This window comes from Oncorhynchus kisutch, linkage group LG12, assembly GCF_002021735.2.
Source record: "Oncorhynchus kisutch isolate 150728-3 linkage group LG12, Okis_V2, whole genome shotgun sequence".
NCBI classification, from domain to species: domain Eukaryota; kingdom Metazoa; phylum Chordata; class Actinopteri; order Salmoniformes; family Salmonidae; genus Oncorhynchus; species Oncorhynchus kisutch.
The window spans coordinates 47,273,623-47,294,974 of record NC_034185.2 but is presented as its reverse complement, the minus strand read 5'-3'; the positions used below and the strand labels follow the sequence as shown (position 1 = coordinate 47,294,974).

The 21,352-nt window shown below is 44.0% G+C and overlaps 1 protein-coding gene across 1 annotated transcript; it reads left to right on the top strand.

Moving 5' to 3' along the window:
* Positions 1-244: 244 nt before the first annotated feature.
* LOC109901075 (protein PAT1 homolog 1) lies at positions 245-20,564 on the top strand. Its single transcript, XM_020497094.2, has 18 exons — positions 245-366; positions 1,569-1,671; positions 6,561-7,060; positions 7,310-7,390; positions 7,612-7,818; positions 8,444-8,551; positions 8,885-8,971; positions 11,475-11,677; positions 11,864-12,008; positions 12,932-13,049; positions 13,355-13,452; positions 15,668-15,727; positions 16,187-16,332; positions 18,650-18,809; positions 18,978-19,103; positions 19,310-19,401; positions 19,751-19,900; positions 20,262-20,564. The coding sequence occupies exons 1-18, from the start codon at positions 352-354 to the stop codon at positions 20,281-20,283; spliced, it is 2,421 nt and encodes an 806-aa protein (XP_020352683.1). The 5' UTR covers positions 245-351; the 3' UTR covers positions 20,284-20,564.
* The last annotated feature ends 788 nt before the right edge of the window (positions 20,565-21,352 follow it).

The window sequence follows — 21,352 nt, the reverse complement described above, 5'->3', positions numbered from 1 at the left end:
AACTGAAACGTTGTTATTAGAACCTTGATCTGGACTTCGTGTGTTTTCATGTCTGCATTTAGCGCTACTGTAAATTACTTCGAGTGCACAATAATGTTTTATGTAACTTTTAACCCAGCATGAATTTGAAGGCAATGTTAAAATGTATGTCAATTCCACATTGAATCTAGTCATAAATAATAATAAAATGCATGCACTAAAAAGTAATTGCAAGCCGTGCGGCGCAGCCGCTCCCTGCGTACGTACTCGTGCACATAGACCTTGCCGCGCTCACGCGGACTTGCGTAATTTGCGCGCAGCCTTCCTCAAGAGACACTTGGGAGAATTGTACCTTTCACGGACTAAAGATACATGTTCCGTTTTCAGGTGAGCAGTGTTTATATTACGTCTGGCAATTTCTGTAGACATTTTAGCAAGCGTTCCCTCAAGACGAGTTGAAATGTGGCCAATATATCAATTTTCTGGGGGATTTGGGGTTTTGTTTATCGACTCCGTTGATAAAATTCCTCCGTGCGGCCTACCAAGCACCAGGCTTTCCCTGGCATACTGTCCCCCGCCCATCACGGGCCTGCTGTGTGTCCAGTGAACTGAGTATGGTCATGGCTCTCGGGCTCAACACTATGTGGCTTTGATTATTTTTTTCTAACGTAAAAGTCAAACACTAAAGAATGGTGCATTTATTTTTTTAGGAAATGTGCCGAGTTTGATACTGTCGACTTGGATACCGTGTGATGTAACAAGCTAACGTTAGCTAGTTTGCGCAGCCTTTCCTGCTAACGTTAGCTAGCTAGCTTTTCTGGATCGCTATCTTGGCTGGGAAACATTGTCTTGATAGGGGATGAGATGGCTAGATAGATGGCTCATGTTTGACTGTGCGGCCACTTTGTAAGCGAAATACAAGTAATAGTTGACAGGTAAGTCGATTGGTAAAGGGCACATCACTGCCTGTGAAATGCTGAACTGTTCTTTTCCACATCTTCTAAACTAGCATTTTCTTAGCTTTAGCGTCTAACTTTTTAACAGTAACGTTACATCTTGGGCTACCACCTTCTAAACTAGTGGCACCAATCAATCTTGTTGTGGATCTAACTAACGTTAGCTGGCAAAATTGACCTCTCATCCACGTGGGTTCTCGAAATGGTCACAATAGTATTTCTACGGGGTTCTAATAATTCGCTGTCAAATTGAGGGTCATCTGTAATATTGTGCTCAAGAGCCATATCTGCGGATAAGGTCAGTCTCTGCTTGAGGAGCTTGCTAAGAAATCTGAAAATCTGACCAGAATATTACTATCTGGAATCCTATTTCTGACATTTGTGTAAAGAAAATATTTTTCTTGACGAAAAACAATATTCTAGACTTGTTTCTTAAATCTTTTCTTTTCTTGATGACCTCACCCTTCAGCAACAGTCAATATCCCATTTATCTACATCTATTGTTGCTTCTCAGATTCTCTGTCATCTGTCCATATCTCTCTCATACCTCATTTCTCCGTCCTATCTCTCTCGCCTGCCTTCCTTTCTCTCATTCCTAACTCCTTGCTTCCTTTCATCTCTCTCTCCCTCCAGTCCCTTGATGAAGATTGTACCCTGGAGAAGGAGGAGGGGCTGGTAGAAGAAGAAGATGAGATTGACCAGTTTAACGACGACACCTTCGGAGATGGAGCCATCGGTGAGTCACAATTGCCCGTCAACCGACTAAAACACCTAAGACTATAATAACCTTGGGCCGTTGGATGACTCCTTTAGCCTTGTGAGGGAAATGCTCTCTGTCTAATCGCAAATACACCTAGCACACGATAGAGTTTTGGAAACATTTGGAGAGTCACTTTCATACTTTTTCTGATACAAAAGTTTAGCAAAGTTGCACCCCAGCTGTGTTTTGAATAACACCTGGTTCTGACCAGAAATATGGAATGGTCTAATGGAAATGCGAGCGCAAGGTGAGAGGATGTGTGGTAGCTCAGCGAGAGGCTGTTTTACTGCCGGGTGCAACTTTGCAAAACAGCGTAGAGTAAGTGTAGCTTTTGTATTTGAAAGATTATTTCTCGCTGGTACAAAAGTTAAGTTCCAACCGTTTCCAAAACCGCAAGAAAGGATTACGTTAAAACAGAGCGTCAGGGTTGTAGTTCACGTGGAGCATCTGAGAACCCAAAGGGGGGAACGGCTGTAAGCCCCCATGAGTTCTCGAAAGCTATGTTTCTCCTAGGCTAAAGCTATGTTTGAGAAACGAGCCCATAAAGAATAGGAAGTTCACGCATTGTAAAGTTGTATGTTTTTGGAGGACTGTCGCCGGCAACAACAAAAAATCTTGGTCGGCCTAGTCGTCTGTTCTTTCGACCGATCAATAAAATAAACTATATGTAGGCTACTGAGTTTGTCTAATGGTTTGAGCACGCTGTGGGGGGGGGGGGCAGTTCCTGACCCTCTTCCTGACCCTCTTCCTCCAGCTGCGGCTAGCCTAAGCAGATTCTGCTGTTCCTCTGCTAATAGGCTACACCAGGGGTCGGCAAGCTTTTCCATTTGGGATTTCAATTTATCTTACCATTTCTACCGATCCGAGTGCCAGTTATGATTTGTATAATATTTAATTTATAATAGTCTTCATATCGCAGTCATTATCATGTGGTTAATCAAAATTCTAAAATTTACTTCCCTTGCTAACTATGTAAAAAAAAATAGCCTAGGTGAATCCAACAAATAAAATCATTGCAGCTAGCAGGTAGAAAATATCCTGATCAAAAGTAAATCTCCTATAAATCACATTGGTTACACAATGCCTGTCTCCAATGAACTTGAAACAATGTATTAACTTGGGTTGACCCTGAAGCTGGCGCTAGCAAACTTGCAACATTGAATAAAATATTCTGGGCCCTCAAGAGTTTCCTGCTCTGAACATACACAGGGAATAAGAAGTAATCGGATAGGCTTATTTTATGACGTTTCCACCAGATCAGAGCAGTCAATTGCTTTCCCCCTTTCATGTTGAGTGGTTATCGAAAGGGAGAGAGAGCTGGCAAGATTATTCAAATGGGCTACGTTGGAGAACTATTGTCATTCTCAATGGATGTAAAAACAGACTTTGTTTACTTGCTGTTTGAGGTTCCACAGTGGTGGTGAGTTAAGACATTCGGAAATGCTATCGGATCCCCAAATGGGCACATTTTATAGGCCTACATTTAGGCACAGACCAGGTAGCCTAGGCCTACTTCAATGTATAATCAGGTACGTGTCCTTACTCAACATTGACAGGAGAGCTACAAACAAACCACCAATGAATAGAACAACTTGTTCCTCACAAGTGTTGCCTAGGTTGTGTGGTCCGCAAACAACGTGACCGCTCCAACAGTGAGAACGGTAAAAGACTGTAATAATAATATATTGAATGAAATTACTATAACCAAACATAAACATTGTACTGGTGATACTGGTGTGCCATCTCCGCGACCTCCGCAATGAATTAGTCCACTGAGACAGGCGTGAATCCGACGGGTGTCTCATGCCATACATTTTTTTGTTGTTGAGATTTTAGACTGCTCAACCTAAAACATCTTGGTCGACCAACAGCCTGTTGACCAAACAATCGATCCGTTGAGTAAATGGCGTGAGCCCTACTGTTTTGAGACTGTCAGAATGCAAGGCATATGGTTAGCTTAGCTATGTATGTCTATCTGTCGGTCGTTTGGTGGCATGAAAGACTGGGCCAACCACAAACTCTTCTCGTTCTGAATGACAAAGGCACAGAAGACGTTATCATTTACTGAAGCTCCGCCGCAACGTGTTCTATTCTGCAGCAGAAGCAAACTCCTTTGTCTTCGACTCTTTCGCCTGCGTGTGTGTGATTGGCTGGGGAAGTAGGCCATATGAATATTATTTCGCACATTGATATCTCTTCATTGTCTATAAAGAAAAGAATCTGAGCTGCATGCGATTGATCAAGTCAGAATATTGCGTGGAGTGTGTGGTGTGTGTATATACACTGCTCAAAAAAATAAAGGGAACACTAAAATAACACACCCTTTTTTCTTTACATAGTTGAATGTGCTGACAACCAAATAACACACAAATTAGCAATGGAAATCAAATTGATCAACCCATGGAGGTCTGGATTTGGAGTCACACTCAAAATTAAAGTGGAAAACCACACTACAGACTGATCCAACTTTGATGTAATGTCCTTAAAACAAGTCAAAATGAGGCTCAGTAGTGTGTGTGACCTCCACGTGCCTGTATGACCTCCCTACAACGCCTGGGCATGCTCCTGATGAGGTGGCAGATGGTCTCCTGAGGGATCTCCTCCCAGACCTGGCCTAAAGCATCCGCCAACTCCTGGACAGTCAGTGGTGCAACGTGGCGTTGGTGGATGGAGCGAGACATGTCCCAGATGTGCTCAATTGGATTCGGGTCTGGGGAACGGGCGGGCCAGTACATAGCATCAATGCCTTCCTCTTGCAGGAACTGCTGACACACTCCAGCCACATGAGGTCTAGCATTGTCTTGCATTAGGAGGAACCCAGGACCAATCGCACCAGCATATGGTCTCACAAGGGCTCTGAGGATCTCATCTCGGTACCTAATGGCAGTCAGGCTACCTCTGGCGAGCACATGGAGGGCTGTGCGGCCCCCCAAAGAAATGCCACCCCACACCATGACTGACCCACCGCCAAACCGGTCATGCTGTAGGATGTTGCAGGCAGCAGAACGTTCACCACGGCATCTCCAGACTGTCACGTCTGTCACGTGCTCAGTGTGAACCTGCTTTCATCTGTGAAGAGCACAGGGCGCCAGTGGCGAATTTGCCAATCTTGGTGTTCTCTGGCAAATGCCAAACGTCCTGCACGGTGTTGGGCTGTAAGCACAACCCCCACCTGTGGACGTCGGGCCCTCATACCACCCTTCATGGAGTCTGTTTCTGACCGTTTGAGCAGACACATGCACATTTGTGGCCTGCTGGAGGTCATTTTGCAGGGCTCTGGCAGTGCTCCTCCTGCTCCTCCTTGCACAAAGGCGGAGGTAGTGGTCCTGCTGCTGGGTTGTTGTCCTCCTACGGCCTCCTCCACGTCTCCTGATGTACTGGCCTGTCTCTTGGTAGCGCCTCCATGCTCTGGACACTAAGCTGACAGACACAGCAAACCTTCTTGCCACAGCTCGCATTGATGTGCCATCCTGGATGAGCTGCACTACCTGAGCCACTTGTGTGGGTTGTAGACTCCGTCTCATGCTACCACTAGAGTGAAAGCACCGCCAGCATTCAAAAGTGACCAAAACATCAGCCAGGAAGCATAGGAACTGAGAAGTGGTCTGTGGTCACCCCCTGCAGAACCACTCCTTTATAGGGGGTGTCTTGCTAATTGCCTATAATTTTCACCTGTATTCTATTCCGTTTGCACAACAGCATGTGAAATTTATTGTCAATCAGTGTTTGCTTCCCAAGTGGACAGTTTGATTTCACAGAAGTGTGATTGACTTGGAGTTACATTGTGTTGTTTAAGTGTTCCCTTTATTTTTTTGAGCAGTGTATATAGCCTGCCGAAATTGGTTCACTTATGCCCTAAAATAAACGTGTTTATATGGACAGAATATCGTGTAAAATGTTTGGATGGCTAAAGGCCAACTTAAAAAAAAAAAAAACTTTTTAGTTTTTTTATAGAAACTCTTTAACTTAACTAGCTAGCCTATAGAAATAGAAAGGTTGCGATTTAGTGTGTGTAGAACAGCTGGTTGGGGAACTGGTTTAAACCTGACTATGGGCCTACTATAGCTAGGCTTCTATCTAGTTTCTACGGACAGAATAAATCCTACTGGGTTGGACAGTTTACTTGAACAATCTAATCTGTAAACATACTAATAACAAATAAACCTAGGCTACATGACAAACACATTTCAATAACAAAAAAACAACTCAAACCTTTTAAATACCATTTTATTTCAATTTGCTCTAGAATCAAATGATCAATATAATAAAACTACATTATTATTTCCTTGAAACGTAGACTCTAACCACATAAGTCTATACGTTGAATAGTAAGGCGCTGTGCAGATTGATTCATTTTCTGTTTTGACTACATTAGATATTCTGGTCAAATCGCTCGAAGGCCTTGAACATGCTGTTTGTCAGCAACGTACTGAATATCCCTCTAGATTGGAGGAGTATTATTAGGCTACTAGTGATCGGAACCAATATGGAAAGTCTTATCAATTGGCTGGAAGGGGGCCCATGGAAACCTTGAGGTGCCATCAGCGGGACAACGTTCTGACGGTGTGCTTAACGGTTGCTGGCTGTTTTCATATGTTTCTGTGCGTCGCCTAGTCCACTGTGTGCAATCGTGTAGGCTATTGCGCCACACCCAACGGTATTTTCCTTTCCATTATTCAGGACATTTAGAATGACAACGAATAAGTTGTTCCGTGGACTTATGAACAAAATGATCTGGTTATGAAATGTCAAGACAAAGTTTTTGTCCTAGATTTATTGTTAGAACCAATGTGTGTCTCCTCCTGTCAGTCAGTCTTTATTAGCTGGATGACACCTGTAATAATGGAATGACTTACCTCCTACAGATGATGACTGGCAGGAGGAGCACAAGCGGCTCGCAGAGCTCGAAGAACGAAAGAACGACGGACTCGGAGGTTTAGGTCTAGGGGGACTAGGGATGGGGGGAATGGGAGGTGGAGACTCCTCCACCGTTCAACTCCCTCCTCCTGCCAGTCGCGTCCCCCACCCGTCATCCCTCCCCCCACCACATCACTCCCTCTCTTCGATGCCCCCTCCGGGCCTGGAGGAGGGGGGGGGAGGCGACCTAGCCGAGTCCCTAGCCATGTTGATTCTCGGGGCGGACCCGGCCATCGCCAGCGTGGGTGGTCCAGCCGGGTCTGGTGACAGGTCCACTGGTCTCCCTCCTCCCCCTTCCATGCCCCAGCAGCACCACCACCCCTCCCAGCTCCCTTCCCACCACCAGCTGACCCCGTCGGGGCTGCCCCCGGGCCCACTGCATCCTTCCCTGCTGAGCTACCAGCAGCATCAGCACCTCCTACGCCGAGGGGGTGCCCCCATGCAACAGGTGAATATCAAGGTCTTGACTAGGTGAATAAGGTGAACTGGTTACCACATCATTTTGAAATGTCTGGGGGTCCCCAAGGAGAGGTTTGAGAACCACTGATCTAGTATTCTGTAGCTCTCTATATGCTGCAGAACTACGTTATAGGGTTTGGAGAAGGAACGATCAGATGGTTCAATGAGGGACGAATATTATGCATCGCCGGTGGCTTGGCGCCTTCTGACACTTTCTCTTCCTCTGCCTCTCTTTTAGATGAACTCACACAATATCTGGGAGAACAACATGGGATTTGGGCCTGTTAGCGTCACCCCTGGACTAATCACTCAAATGGAGGTAAGACACCTGCCTGTTTTTGTAACAGGGATGTACTTCCTGAATTTGTCAAATAAGAACACTGCTTTTCGGTTGCAAACGGTTTAGCTACGTTGTGCCTTGCTGAATGTGGCCCTGTACTGTTCATGAAAAACAATATAACTGGCAGATTTGCACTCTGAATGACTTAACAGGTCTAGTTTAAAGCAATTTTATTGATTGTTGAATTCTCTTCTTTCCAGGACAGTCCACTTATGTCCATTATCAAAGAGGTGGGGCTGCCCAATCGGCCTCCGCCAGTTATGAGCGAGGATGGGCGGGACTTTTCGGAAAGGGCCCCCCCGCCTCGCTCGTCCTCTCCCGTGATTGGAAGCCCACCAGTGAGGGCTGTGCCTATCGGGACTCCGCCCAAGCAGCCGATGAGTCATGCTATGAATCATCAGCAGCAGGTCAGTGAGAGAATTTAGCCCTTTCTCCCTCTTTTTAGTTATCATTCTGGATTGTTATCTCATCTCTCTGTATTCAGAATACTCCCACTTATATTTAAAATAGTTATTTGCCCTTCTCAATGTAGTTTTGTATAATATGGCATTATTCTGCAGAAGTAACTACTGTTGCTGGATCGAATCCCTGAGCTGACATGGTAAAAATTTCATTCTGCCCCTGAGCAAGGCAGTTAACCCATTGTTTCCCGGGCGCCGAAGACGTGGATGTCAATTATGGTAGCCCCCCGCACCTCTCTGATTGAGGGGTTGGGTTAAATGCGCAAGACACATTTCAGTTGAATGTATTCAGTTGTACAACTGACTAGGTATCCCCCTTTCCCATTCATAATTATTAGACCAGTGGTCTCAAACTTCTAGTTCACGGGCCACATCTGGCCCCCGAGTCACACTATGGAGGCCCACGGGCATGAAATTGGAGACCACTATTATACTATTAGTGCTTGCTGTTATCATCCTGTTTCTGCCTCTACTCTCATCCTATCTGTTGCAAAGCCAGAGATAACCCTCTGTCTGTGTACAGTTATAGGCTAATTAGTTGTATTGAATCTCTCTCCTGTGTGTGTTGCAGATCCACCACCCCACCACCGTTCATGTGCGAGCCCCGGTCCACCACCAACACCGCTACCCCCCTTCCTTCCCTGAGCGCATCTCCCCCAATACCCTCTTAAACATGGCTGTGAGTCCCCCTACCTCCCTCTCTCCTTTGACTAGCTCTCTGGCCCTCCCTTGCTTTATTAGGTGGGGCATGTGACATTGAGGAGTGTAAAGTTTTATTTTGGTTGTTTGAACTGTTGTGGTGTTTTTGACCAATTGTTGAATGAGGGTTGACTTTTCATGGTCAGGTACTTCCGTGAGGGTGGATATATAAATAAATACAAAATATTAATTATTCCATAGCAGCTACCTTGGTTTTGGCTCAATAGCTTGGCTCATAGATGGACTCTCTAGCTCACTGCAGGTTCCAGGTCAGTGTTGGTTCTGAGTTGGATTCTCTCTCTGTCTGTGTTAGAACTCTCCTCTTTGTCGTCCTCCATTCCCGGCCGGCGTGGGTCCCGTTCTGTCCCAGATCCAACGTGCCCAGATGCTCAACTCTCAGGTGAGACTCAACCAGTGGTGACCCGTCATTCAGGTCAGGTGGGGTTTAGCGTGTTGTTTTGGCATTAATGTGTCACATATCAGTTTGCAAATAATGTTTAAAAAAAAAAAATATATATATATATATATATCATTGAGTTAATAAAGCTGCATACAAACATTCTATTTTTTCCTTTCTTGAGTAAGGCAACTCCAAAATACAGGTGTTTCTGCCTAACTTGGTGCTTTCTGTTGTGGTGGGGCAGCCAGCGGAAAATATGGAGCGTAGGGGTTGGTAATGTTCTCTAGTTTCACCGTGATTGGCTCAGTGTTCTGTCACTCATGGGGACACTATGTCACTGCAAACTCTAGGGGGAGAACTTGTAAATTCAATCCCCTTGGGTGCTGCCATAGGTACATTAGAAGTGCCCATCCAAGAAGGCTCAAGGTCATTGCCCACAGATAAAATGACATCAAATCACTTTATATCTACCTTTTGATTGGACTGATCATGTCAACGTCATACTTTCAAAATATCAGCTATCATCATGAATGAAGTCGACAACCTACTGGCATCCTTTTCAATCCTTGTCATATGAAGAGTAAATATAGATCAAATGTATCGATGCTCATTGGCCACTGGACATAAAGATTACCAAACAAGCCTGCTATTCAACCACTAGCCTGCTATTCAGTGGAGTGGATGTGTGGTCCAAGTCTGTATTTAAGGGTCTGTTTTCCAAGCTTCAAAGGAAAACATTCAACATTGGCCATGCTGTCAATTCAACATGACTTCTGCCGCTTTCAAAACAACTGGAAACTCGGAACTGGAAATCTCAGGCTTCAGTGAGTTCAAGACAACTGGGAGCTCGGGGAAAAAACGAGTTCCTACTGGGCAAATACATTTTTAGCGGTCATCCAACTCGGAATTCCAAGTCGGGATCTCGTGCCTCTTTCTAGAGCTCGGCCTGAAGATCACTAACGTCATGATTCAACCAGTTTTTTTCCCGAGTTCCCAGTTGTCTTGAAAGCACCATGAATTCAGAGAATGCCAGACTTTGATGACAAAATTTGCCCACCAAGGACCTTCCTGTTCAAGTGAAAATGGCAAGGTGAGTCAAATGTATTGTATGTTGCTGCATAAATGATGTAATATGCCAGGAAGATATGCATGCCGTAGCTAAGAAACTAATACCAAGTGTATGTTGTGTAGTAAGCTTTTAGTAGCCCATGTGCCTCACCCTAATTATTTGGTCCATTTTCCCCTCATAATTTAGCCTACTGTTCTGACTTGGTGGTGCACATGTAGCCTATAGCCTGTTTTTGAGAAATGTCATCGTCAAATATTGTAAGAGCTTACATTGTGAGCTTATATGCCCCCTTTATTTCTCCTACGGTTCTGACTTGGTGTACAGGGAGAACACTGTAAGAACAGCCCATGTTCTGAATTCTGTCGCAGTACATTTCAAAAGTGCAGAACAAATAGTTATATTGACTACGTCCGTCTTCGCTCGCTCATTAATTTCTTCATCGAAATGACGGATTTCCTCTTATTCGCTCGTCGCACCTTTATGCCATTTTTTTGTTCATCTCAATTGTTAGTAGAAACCACATTTGTTTAAGGAAGTCAACCAAATCAGCTAATGATGCTGAAGGAACAGTTTCGCTGCCAGACATGGCTCTGCTGATAGCTAGGTGTAACAGTGGTAAGGTGTTGGGACAGCTTTATTTAGGCCCTAACAATTTGTGGGTACTGTTTGTCACTGTTATAGTCCAATGAATGTATTGTGTTGTGGCTTTGCTGGTATGCATCTAAAAAAAAATGTTTGGGGAATTTGCCCCACCAAGATACAAGTCTCACTCAAAATTTAGGCCACCCAGGGTGCATTCATTCATAAGTGTATACCGTAGCAAAAATTGTTGCAACGGTAATTTGGTCCCTCTCTATTTGACCTTTTGCTTCCGTTTGGTGCGTAGGGAGTGTGAATGGGGTGTATTCCCTATGAGAAAAAATGATTCACATGTACAACATATCTATGAACTTATATACATACTGTTATGTAAAATGGGTGTTTGCATAAACACGTGTGAGGGAACATTTTGTCTGAAGAGAGCCTTGAATTGAAATCTCCTCTCACTCGATCTTGGTTGGTGCAGGTGACTGTGACCACCTCAGACCAATTGGCAGTACGCCCAGAACATTGCTCTGGGAACCAAAAGGAGTTTCACAGTCCCCGTTAAGAGAAGAAGCCTTGTCAGTCGCATGCAGGAACCAATGTTAATAATGAATCATGTAAATCATTATATAACTTGTTTGTATATGAGGACTGAAATGGAACGCCCTTTTCAGAATTTTCATCAAGCTTGGATTGAGTTTGTGAACTTCTCCGGACGTGTTAATAAAGATTGATTCATTTACGTTGAGTTTGAGTCCATAGTGGTGAATTTCCACAACACACATTCAATGCCAGCCTCCCTTTCCTCTATTTTTTTTCATTCCTTCTCTCTCTTTCTCCCCCTCTTAGGTTGCTGGCTTCCCCAGGGGCTGTCAGGGTCCCCCGTTGCTGCCTGGCGGCGGAGGCTTCAGGCCCTTCTTCGGCCAGCCCCCTCCCCACAGGATGGGTCCCCACCACAACCACGTACCCTGTCCCATCATCCGGCACAACACCACGCACCTGCACCCCCAGCACCGCCGCATGCTCACCCAGAGGATGCAGAGTAGAGGAGGGTATGTAGACTGAAGTGTGTGTGAATAATTTGAGTTGTCCCAGCATCCGCATCTCCTCCATATCCATCCACAGTGCTGTTGCCATAAATTGCCTCACAAATTTCCTTGAATTGCTAATGCATTATGTTCAACTAACCTGCAGCTGTGGAGCCTCTTTCTCACTTTGCCTCTATCATCTCTCTCCAGTGAGCGTGGCGGGCGTGTGGGGGACTGGCGGAGCAGAGACCCCTACAGTAACTTGATGACCCAGAGGGAGAAGGAGTGGGTGGCCAAGATCCAGATGATGCAGCTGCAGAGCACTGATCCCTACCTGGATGACTACTACTACCAGGTCAGTACAGCCAAGTCAATGGAAAAAGTCAAGGTCCTGTTCATTAGGCACCAAACGGAACAAAATGGACTGAAACTGGGATCGAGTACTTGGTCCCATAAGAAACGCATGTTTTAGTTTTCTGGTGCGAAATCTTTTAATTTAACATTTTTTATTCTGTGTGCCCTAAAGAACATGAGCTATTGTTTTATTCACTAGGCACCAATGGAAGAAAATGGGTTGAAACTGGGACTACCTAGACTTGGTCCAATTAACGCTCATTGTCATTTTGTTGCAAGCCGTTTTTCTACGGTGTTCCCTAATGAACCCGACCCAGGTCAGTGTAGGGGCGTGAGGTTCTGAACAAGACAGATAGAAATGTTAGTTATAAACCAGAAACAACCTCTTGCAGAGATGCATGTCGGCTCTACACAATCTGTTTCTATCAGATTGTTCCGTCACCTTCTGTCCTACTGACCAACCTAGAATGGGATTAAATAAACATATAATTTATGTAGCTGACACCCATCCTTACATGGACAGAAAAGCATGTTGGTTCTATACATTGTATTTCTATCTGATCGCTACCAGCCTAGTTGGACCAATAATGAGGGAGCATGTCATAAACGAGATCAGGATGTATGCCAGGGAAACCACTGTTCCAATCCTGTCATTCAGATCCTTTATTAGTTCCACTTGGCTGTCTACCCCAATCCCTGTTCACCTGCTTCTGGAGACCGATAGGTCTCGCTGGCCTTTGTTGTCAGAGTTCCACCTTTTTAATTGAGTGTTAATAAATAGTTATGATAGGATTATCCTAATACATTTTTTAAAATTGGATTTCTATGATAAGGAAACTTTTTTTCAGTAGTTGTCCCTGTCCATGGCGGATTAAATGCACAAATGTATAAATAAATGGATGCCAATTTTGTGTTGGCCGGCAGAATTACTTTGAGAAGATGGAGAAGAGGCAGGAGAGAGACCGAGACGGCGTGAGGAAGGAGCACACCACCAAACTCATCACCCCCCAGGTGGCCAAGCTGGAACACACCTACAGACCAGGTAATTCATTAATCATTATTAGAAAACTCGGAGGATACATGATCAACGACCTGGATCAAATAGTATATTTGTTTCAGTTAAATAGCGTTTGGCACACTCCCTGGTGTACCAACTGGGCAGGGTTAGCACTTTCGGGACTATTGCATTGGTTCCTTTGCACCAGGCAAGCTCAATCTAGTATTAGAAAGAAAACCAATACTATTTTAACCAAGGTCTGATTTTAAATGAATACTCATCACATCACCTTTGTGTGTTTTGAGGATGCATCTATAACATACGTGTGTATCGTCCCCCCCCCCACACAGTGCAGTTTGCAGGCTCACTGGGTAAGCTGACTGTGTCCAGCGTCAACAACCCCAGGAAGATGATCGACACAGTGGTGACCAGTCGCACTGATGACGAGGTACTTACTACACACACCACAATCTCTCCAAACTCCTGTGTCTCATGAGTTCTGCCATTCTCATGAGTTCTGCCATTCTATCTCCTGCTGTTTTGTCTCTGACGTATGTTCCCTGTTCCCTTATCACGCTTTGATCTTATTATATAGTTTTTCTCTCGCTACTCCAGATCATACTGTCAGTTGTTCCTACATTGATATGGAGTCAGAACAACATTTAGTTATTTTGGATACTGTAGTAGAGTGGTTCCCAAGCACTTTTGGGGCTGTACCTCTAAATAAACTTGCCTGAAGTACCCCCTCATGCGCGTGCGACCGCCGTGATTCCAAGATTAGGTGTAAAATGGACTAAATTATGTTGAATATAAATAGTAGTCTGTCATTTTAACTGTGAATTAAGTATTACTATAATACTAATGTATTCTTAAATTTTTTCCCGAGAAATTATACAAAAACAAAGATCACCTTTTATACACATACTCCCAATACAATACATCTCCAATCAATGGGAAAGTTTACGTTGTCTCTCACTCATTATCTTTGTCAGTCTTGGTGACAACGGCAGTGATCGGGCATTTCTCCAAGTCGAGTCTGTTGTATGTGGTCTTGATTAGGGTCATGGGTGAAAATATCACTTCATATAATCCTGCAGAGCCAAAGGGCAGCAGTTCATTCTGTGTACATTTCCTTCACATCACACCAGAACAGTGTTGTCTCCGAGTACCTCATCTTCAGGCCACGGTCTGAGGACACACACAGAAGATTTTCCTGCAGTCTGGTAGGACTGTTGTTGGTGCTGTCAGTCATGAAAGGATTACTCACCCAGTCAAGTTTAGCAGACTTGTTTTCTATGTCGGGGAAGTAGGATTTGAACTTACTTAGTTTGGATAAATGTTGTGGCCTCCAACACGGCCACAAGGGCGAGTGCTCAGACAGAAGATCACTTTGTCCCGCAGCTCAAAAAGCCTCTGTAGCGTTTTCCCTCTGGGTAGCCAACGGACGTCGGTGTGAAGCAGTAAGCTGCTGGTACTCAGTCCCACTGTCACCGCGGAGCCTTCCAAACAATCGGTGATTCATGGGACTGGATAAAGTCCATCACTTTCACTGCCTTTTTTGATAGTGAATCATAGCAATTCCATTCAACGTCCGGCTTGACTTTATGCGGGCAATTCATCTTTTTACTCTCCCAGTCATTGATGCCGCGACATCCGTGCACACGTGTTCACAGGGTTTCTGAGAAAAAGCTGTCAATAACGTGAAACTCATCCTGTAGTTCTCCCCGTTAGCTTCTCACCGGACTGAAGGTGCTCATTAATTTCCGAAATGTCTCTATCTCACAAACGCAAATCAACTGGGCTTCCCAACTGACATCCGTCCGTTCATCTAACTGCAGCTCAAATGAACAGGAATTTATCTCTTGCACCACTTGATCAACAATATCAATGCCCATGTCATCGATTCTACAGCCCACCGTGTTATTTGACAATGGCACTATCTTCAGTGTGCCAGCTGCTGTCTTATCGATCATAGTTTCAGTGAGGATAACAGCAGCAGACAAAATTAACTCCTCGGCTATTGCGAATGGCTTTTTTGACTTGGCCGCAAGTAGCGACATAGCATATGAAGCCTTTCCAATGCTTTGGTCGATTTCTTAAATTTTTCTCAACTTACCTTAAATTCTGACCGCTTTTGAAAACGGAAAACTGGTCTTACCCACACAGGAAAGAGGCTTGGTGCTGATGTGCTGTAGTAAATGGGCTGGTTTTATGCTATTATTTGAGAGCAAGTCGCCGCAGAGAATACAGGAGGTGACACCGAAGAGGACATACTGTTCATGAAATTTACACTTCTTTGACTTGTGAAATTTCTTTTTTCCACGGGTTCAACTTGAGCTGGCGCTAGTGCTGCAACTGCTGCTCGGAACAGTGCGTTCTAGCCATTGAGCCATAGCTAGTTTCTGCTCAAAGCTAGCTGTTAACTAAAATGGTGAGCCACTAGCGTGAAGCAGAGGGTCAGAAGGCGGGCCGAGCAATGCGCACCGAAGTTTAAAAAGTAGGCCTATAAATATAAAATAAACTAGAGATTCCACACCAGTGACCTCAGTAAATGTTTTCCTGTCTATTAAGATTGAAATAACTTGAACATAAATTTTATATATATTCCTCACTGCAGAAGTACATTATTCTTCACCTCTAACCGCTCCCTCTGTCCCACACAGGAGAAGAGAGAGAAACAGGTGTGGAATAAGAGGCGGCAGATCCTCTACACTGTGGAGAAGGTAAAGACAAGGAAGGGGAGAATGACTTGTTGTCTCTACAGCTCTGTGGTTGTATTAATGATATGTTACCTTGGTTTGAACTTCCTCTGCCTGTTTTGAACCATCTGCAGTGCTCTCACTCTTAACGTGTTATATCTGTAGACACTCCATTATTTCTTCGTAACCATCTTGTGTTAGTAACTGCTAGCTAGCTACACAAGAAAGTACTATGTGCCTAAATGTTGGTGATGCCTGTAAAATTATTGGGCGCGTTTATAGTGTGCAAATATATATAAAAAATATATATAACATTTTTATTTTTTTCTCTCTTTCAAATTTGTAACTTGTACTACTACCTATATTCTCTATGAAGCGCTGCACTACTATTCATGTTACCACGTATCCCCCTAAAACACTTGAGATTTGCACTCTGGGGACCTTAACGTGATCTCCCTCCCCCTCTCTCTATTCCTCCATCAGATGTACAGTCTGCTGCTGGAGGTGCAGGACTTTGAGAAGCGCTTCATGCAGACGCCAGAGGAGCAGAGAGAGACCCTGCTGGAGCAGCACAAAACCCACACGCTGCAGCTCTACGCCTCCCTCAAGGAGAAGGAGTGGGACGACAGGTGAGACTGAGGGATGGGGTATGTGGGTGGGGGGGGGGACAAGACCCACACTCTACAGCTCCCTCAAGGGGAAGGAGTGGGAAGACAAGGTGAGCAAAGTCCAACATTAACTTCTTGATGCACCCATCCCGTTAACATCCTCTGAATTGCAGAGCGCCAAATTCAAATTAAATTACCAAAAATATTTAATTTTCATGAAATCACAGGTGCAATATAGCAAAACACAGCGTAGCTTGTTGTTAATACACCTGGCGTGTCAGATTTCAAAAAAGCTTTTAGGCGAAAGCATACCAAGCGTTTATGTAAGGACATCACTCTCAGCAGACAAAACATTACAAACCGCTAACAGCCAAGTAGATTGGTCACGAAAGTCAGAAGATCAATAAATTAAATCGCTTACCTTTGCTGATCTTCGGATGTTTGCACTCACGAGACTCCCCGTTACACAATAAATGTTCCTTTTGTTCCATAAATATTATTTTTATATTCAAAATACCTCCATTTGGTTATGTTATGTTCGGAAATCCACAGGCTCGAGCGGTCACGACAACGCAGACAAATTCCAAATATCCGTAAAGTTCGTAGAAACATGTTAAACGTTTTTTATAATCAATCCTCAAGTTGTTTTTACAATATATAATCGACAATATTTCAACCGGACTGTACCTTCTTCAATAGGAGAGAGAGAGAAAATGTCTGCTCCAAGCTGTTGCGCATGCAAAACGCTGCTGGCACCCAGCCATCCAATGACGCGATGTGATCTTTCTCGCTCATTTTTCAAAATAAAAGCCTGAAACTATGTCTAATGACTGTTCATAACATGTGGAAGCCATAGGAAAAGGAATCTGGTTGATATCCCTTTAAATGGAGCGAAGGCAGGCAATGGAACAGAGAGCTTTCAGAAAAAAACGCACTTCCGGGTTGGATTTCCCTCAGGTTTTCGCCTGCAATATCAGTTCTGTTATACTCACAGACAATATTTTGACAGTTTTGGTAAACTTTAGTGTTTTCTTTCCTAATCTGACAATTATATGCGTATTCTAGATTCTGGGCCTGAGAAATAGGCAGTTTCATTTGGGTATGTTTTTCATTCAAACATCAAAATACTGCCCCCTACACTCAGCAGGTTAACTTTTTTTTTTTGTCACTGGCCCCTTCTGGCCCCGGACTTGGGGTGGTTAAAATGCATTAAGGTCATGCAAGGCTTTAGGTTGGCATGCTTTCTCTCTCTATATGTAGCTAGTAATAGGCTACATATTGTTGTTATGGTGTGAAAAAGCAGTGTCATATAATTTAGGCAATGTAAGTCATTACATTGGATTAGTTGCAATTTTATTTCTAAAATATGTCATTTTGAGAAGGTAATTGTTTTGCATTTCAAAATAGCACGTTGCCCCTTTAAGACTAATGCGTTCCAGAAAAGACATCTATCTGGCTCCAGTAGGCTAGTCAAAATGAATGCTAGGTGGGGTTTTTTAAGCTTTCTTTTTGCAGTCTATCATCAGCAGCCAGCAGTAGGTTCACTATTGAAGGTTTACTTTCGTAATTCACTTCCCTTAAAATAAATAAGCACAGCGAGTGGATTGACGAGCACTTCTTTTTGCTCTGGACAGCCCGCGTGTGCTGTGTGAAGGCATCAACTCCTATTCTGCTTGAGCAGTTGTTGATGCTTCAGATACTCAACTAGTCTAAAGGCCAGTTTTATTGCTTCAATCAGCACAACAGTTCAGCTGAGCTAACATAATTGCAAAAGGGTTTTCTAATGATCAATTAGCCTTTTAAAAGGATAAACTTGGATTAGCTAAGATGTGCCATTGGAACACAGGAGTGATGGTTGCTGATAATGGGCCTCTGTAGATATTCCATTCAAAATCAGCCGTTTCCAGCTACAATAGTAATTTACAACATTAACAATGTCTACACTGTATTTCCGATCAACTTAATGTTATTTTAACGTACAAAAAAAATTGCTTAGCTTTTTCAAGAACAAGGACATTTCTAAATGACCCCAAACCTTTGAATGGTAGTGTACACGATCGCCTAGGGCGACGGGGCTAGGGAACGATTTGGAATTATTCGGAGGAGAGGAGGGGGTGACAATATGACCCCCCATACCCTGCATCTCTACTGCTCCATCAACGAACCAGCAGTCACTAATTTTCACTGTTAAGTTTCAGTCAACTTTTTTCCTCCTGGCACTAATTTGGCGGAAACCCCTAATTGTCCCGAAAGGCTTTGCTTCCCCAATCATTAATATTCACCACAGACTCACTCTCCTTCTCCTCCAACTGCCCCCCCCCCCCCCCCCATCCCGCAGAGTGAGTGACGAGCAGTGTCTGTTGATCATGTCGGTGCGTAAAGGAAAGCGCCTCATCTCCAGGCTCATCCCATTCCTGCCTCCGCTGCAGGCTGCCACCGTTGTCATGGGGATTGCCCGGAACCTGCACGCCCTGGCCAAGAAAGACAAACAGGACCAGGTATAGATGGAGGCACACATACACACACACAGTTGGTTAGCGTCGGATCTTTATTGCAAAAAATGATTGTTCTCAATGAGATGCTCAAGCCCACACAGAGACACTCGCCTACGTAGATGTATATAATGCTCATAAGTGGTCTATAATTGCACCTCCCATCTCCCCCAGGCGCTGTGCTGGTTGGTGGAGCCCGTTGCTGTGGTGATCTCTTCCCTATCTAGCGCTGCCCTCACAGACTTGCTGCAGGAGCTGCAAGGCAGCGAGGGTCAACTGTCCAAAGTGTTGCAAAATAAGGTACCTGCACTGACCCACTATACAATCTGCCTGCTGTTAGAATGATGCAAAATAGTGCACCTTTCTCTGTCTAGCAGTGATGATGGTTAAGGTTCAATGATGATAAATAAGCCCATGATGGCATGAAGTCAGTGCACTCACTTTCTGTCCCCATCTCTCCTTTTCTACCATCTCTCTTTCCTTTTCTCCTCTCTCCATCCTCCCAGTTTGGTGTGACGCTGCTTTACCTGATCCTGAGTGAAGGAGAGCGAATGCAAAGCTCCGACCTTAACTGTCAACTCATGGATGACAATCGATGGTGCGCACAGCCCTCCTTTTACTAATTCATAAACCTGTGTGTGTGTGTGTGTGTGTGTGTGTGTGTTTTTTGATTGGCAAAATTTAAAATTGTAGTTAGATTTTACATTTATCAATATTAGCTAGAATTGTTCCATAAAGATAAGTTACCGGTAATAGCTAACGATGCATGGTCAATGTCACCACCTAGCGACAGGGTTCGGAAACACACACAGCAACTACAAACCTATAACATATTTTTTTTAGTGTTCAAAACACTAAGGTTTGTTTATTGTGGTTGCAGTGTACTAACTCTCTCCACCTTGTCTGTGTCCTTTTGCTTGTTTCCCTCCCTCCCATCTCTCTCACAGGACGGAGTTGGTGTTCTCTGTGACCAGGGAGCTGCTCAATGTGCCCCCCTCGTCCCTGTCCCCTCCTCTCTTCACCCCTCCCAACCTGCTCTCTCTCTTCTCTCGCTACGTAGACCGACAGAGGCTGGAGCTGCTGCAGGAGAAGTTACAGTGAGTACAGTCTCACGTGTCCTTTGCCCACTTTCAATTATCCCTGAAGTGTGCTGTTCCTCCCTCCCCATTCAATGTTTTGGAAAGCATTGGGGGGGGGGGGGGGTAAACAAGTTCACATGCACAATGCCTTGATGCTTTTTGAGTACACTGTGTTGATTGTTGTGAGTTTGCGTCCCAGTTGGAGGTGGAATTTCTGTCACACACTTCAGGAAGAATGAGGGCGGTAGTTAGCCTAGCGGATAAGAGCGTCTCCTAAATGACTTATTGATTTAGGACACCACTTTCTTTGACGACCTGATATTTACTTTGTAACCCTATCTGTTCACTATTTTCACACAATAAAACCTTCCGTTCTCAGGATCTCCGCATTGTCCAGGTAGAAGTGACTCCAGACATCAAGAAAACCCCAGTTGAAGCGTGTGCGTGCACTATCGTATGTGTGTACAGAAGAGAGTAGGATGTCTACTAGGGTTGATGATGATTTTAATCCAGCAGAATCTGTCAGTGTTTTCTTTGTCCATTGGGTGTGTATGGGGATGCGCGTGTGAGTGAGCGAGAGAAATGAACTGAACTGAGAGAATTAAATCAGCTTTTTTTTTTTTTTATCTTGTTAACGTTGATGCCTGTGATAAAACATCAAATTAAAAGTATTTCTATTGTACTCAACTGTTTTGTGTTGGTTTGTTTCACTCATTTCATTTGTGAAAGTGGAGCTACCAACACCAGGGTCGTGGGTTCGATTCCCACAAAGGCCACATGAAAATGTATGCACTCTACTATAAATAGATTTGACTAGAAGGGTATGCTGAATTGCATATATTGTGTTAGAATCATTAATTTATCATTCAATAACCTTGCCTGTCACTTACACATGCATCGATGAGACTGTGTTGCAGGATTCCCCAAAAAATAGCAATACTGTTCCATCAGAGAAGTTGGAAATAAGATGCCTATAGACCACTTTCTGTGTTTGCAAACATTGCGACACTAGGGTGACTACTGCAAGTTTGGTGCAGAAGCCGGAGTTCTCATAGAACTGAGGCAAAAAAAAAGCATGCAAGCTAACGTTACATGTTACACAACCTTTGGGTTGTACAATTGGATTAAGGCTTGTATGAATGTCCTGCTTAATATGTGTCATTGCAAATAAACGGCATACTTAAACACGTCAACTTCAAGTAAAATGTTTTGCTAGACTGTCAATGAGCGTTAGTTCTAGCTCACAACTGCTACATCCAAAATAATTTTGCAAAGATCACCACCAAATATAACCTTAGTGACTGTTAAAATGACATTGTAAGCCTATGAGAACAAAGTTATTTTGTTTAGAAGTAATAGAAACGTAATTCCAGGCTACGTTGAATGGGCACCCACTTTCTTTATGTAGGCGAAAGTCGAGCACTGAAAAGGGGCCTAGGTCAGCCCATAAAGACAAACAATACAATACAG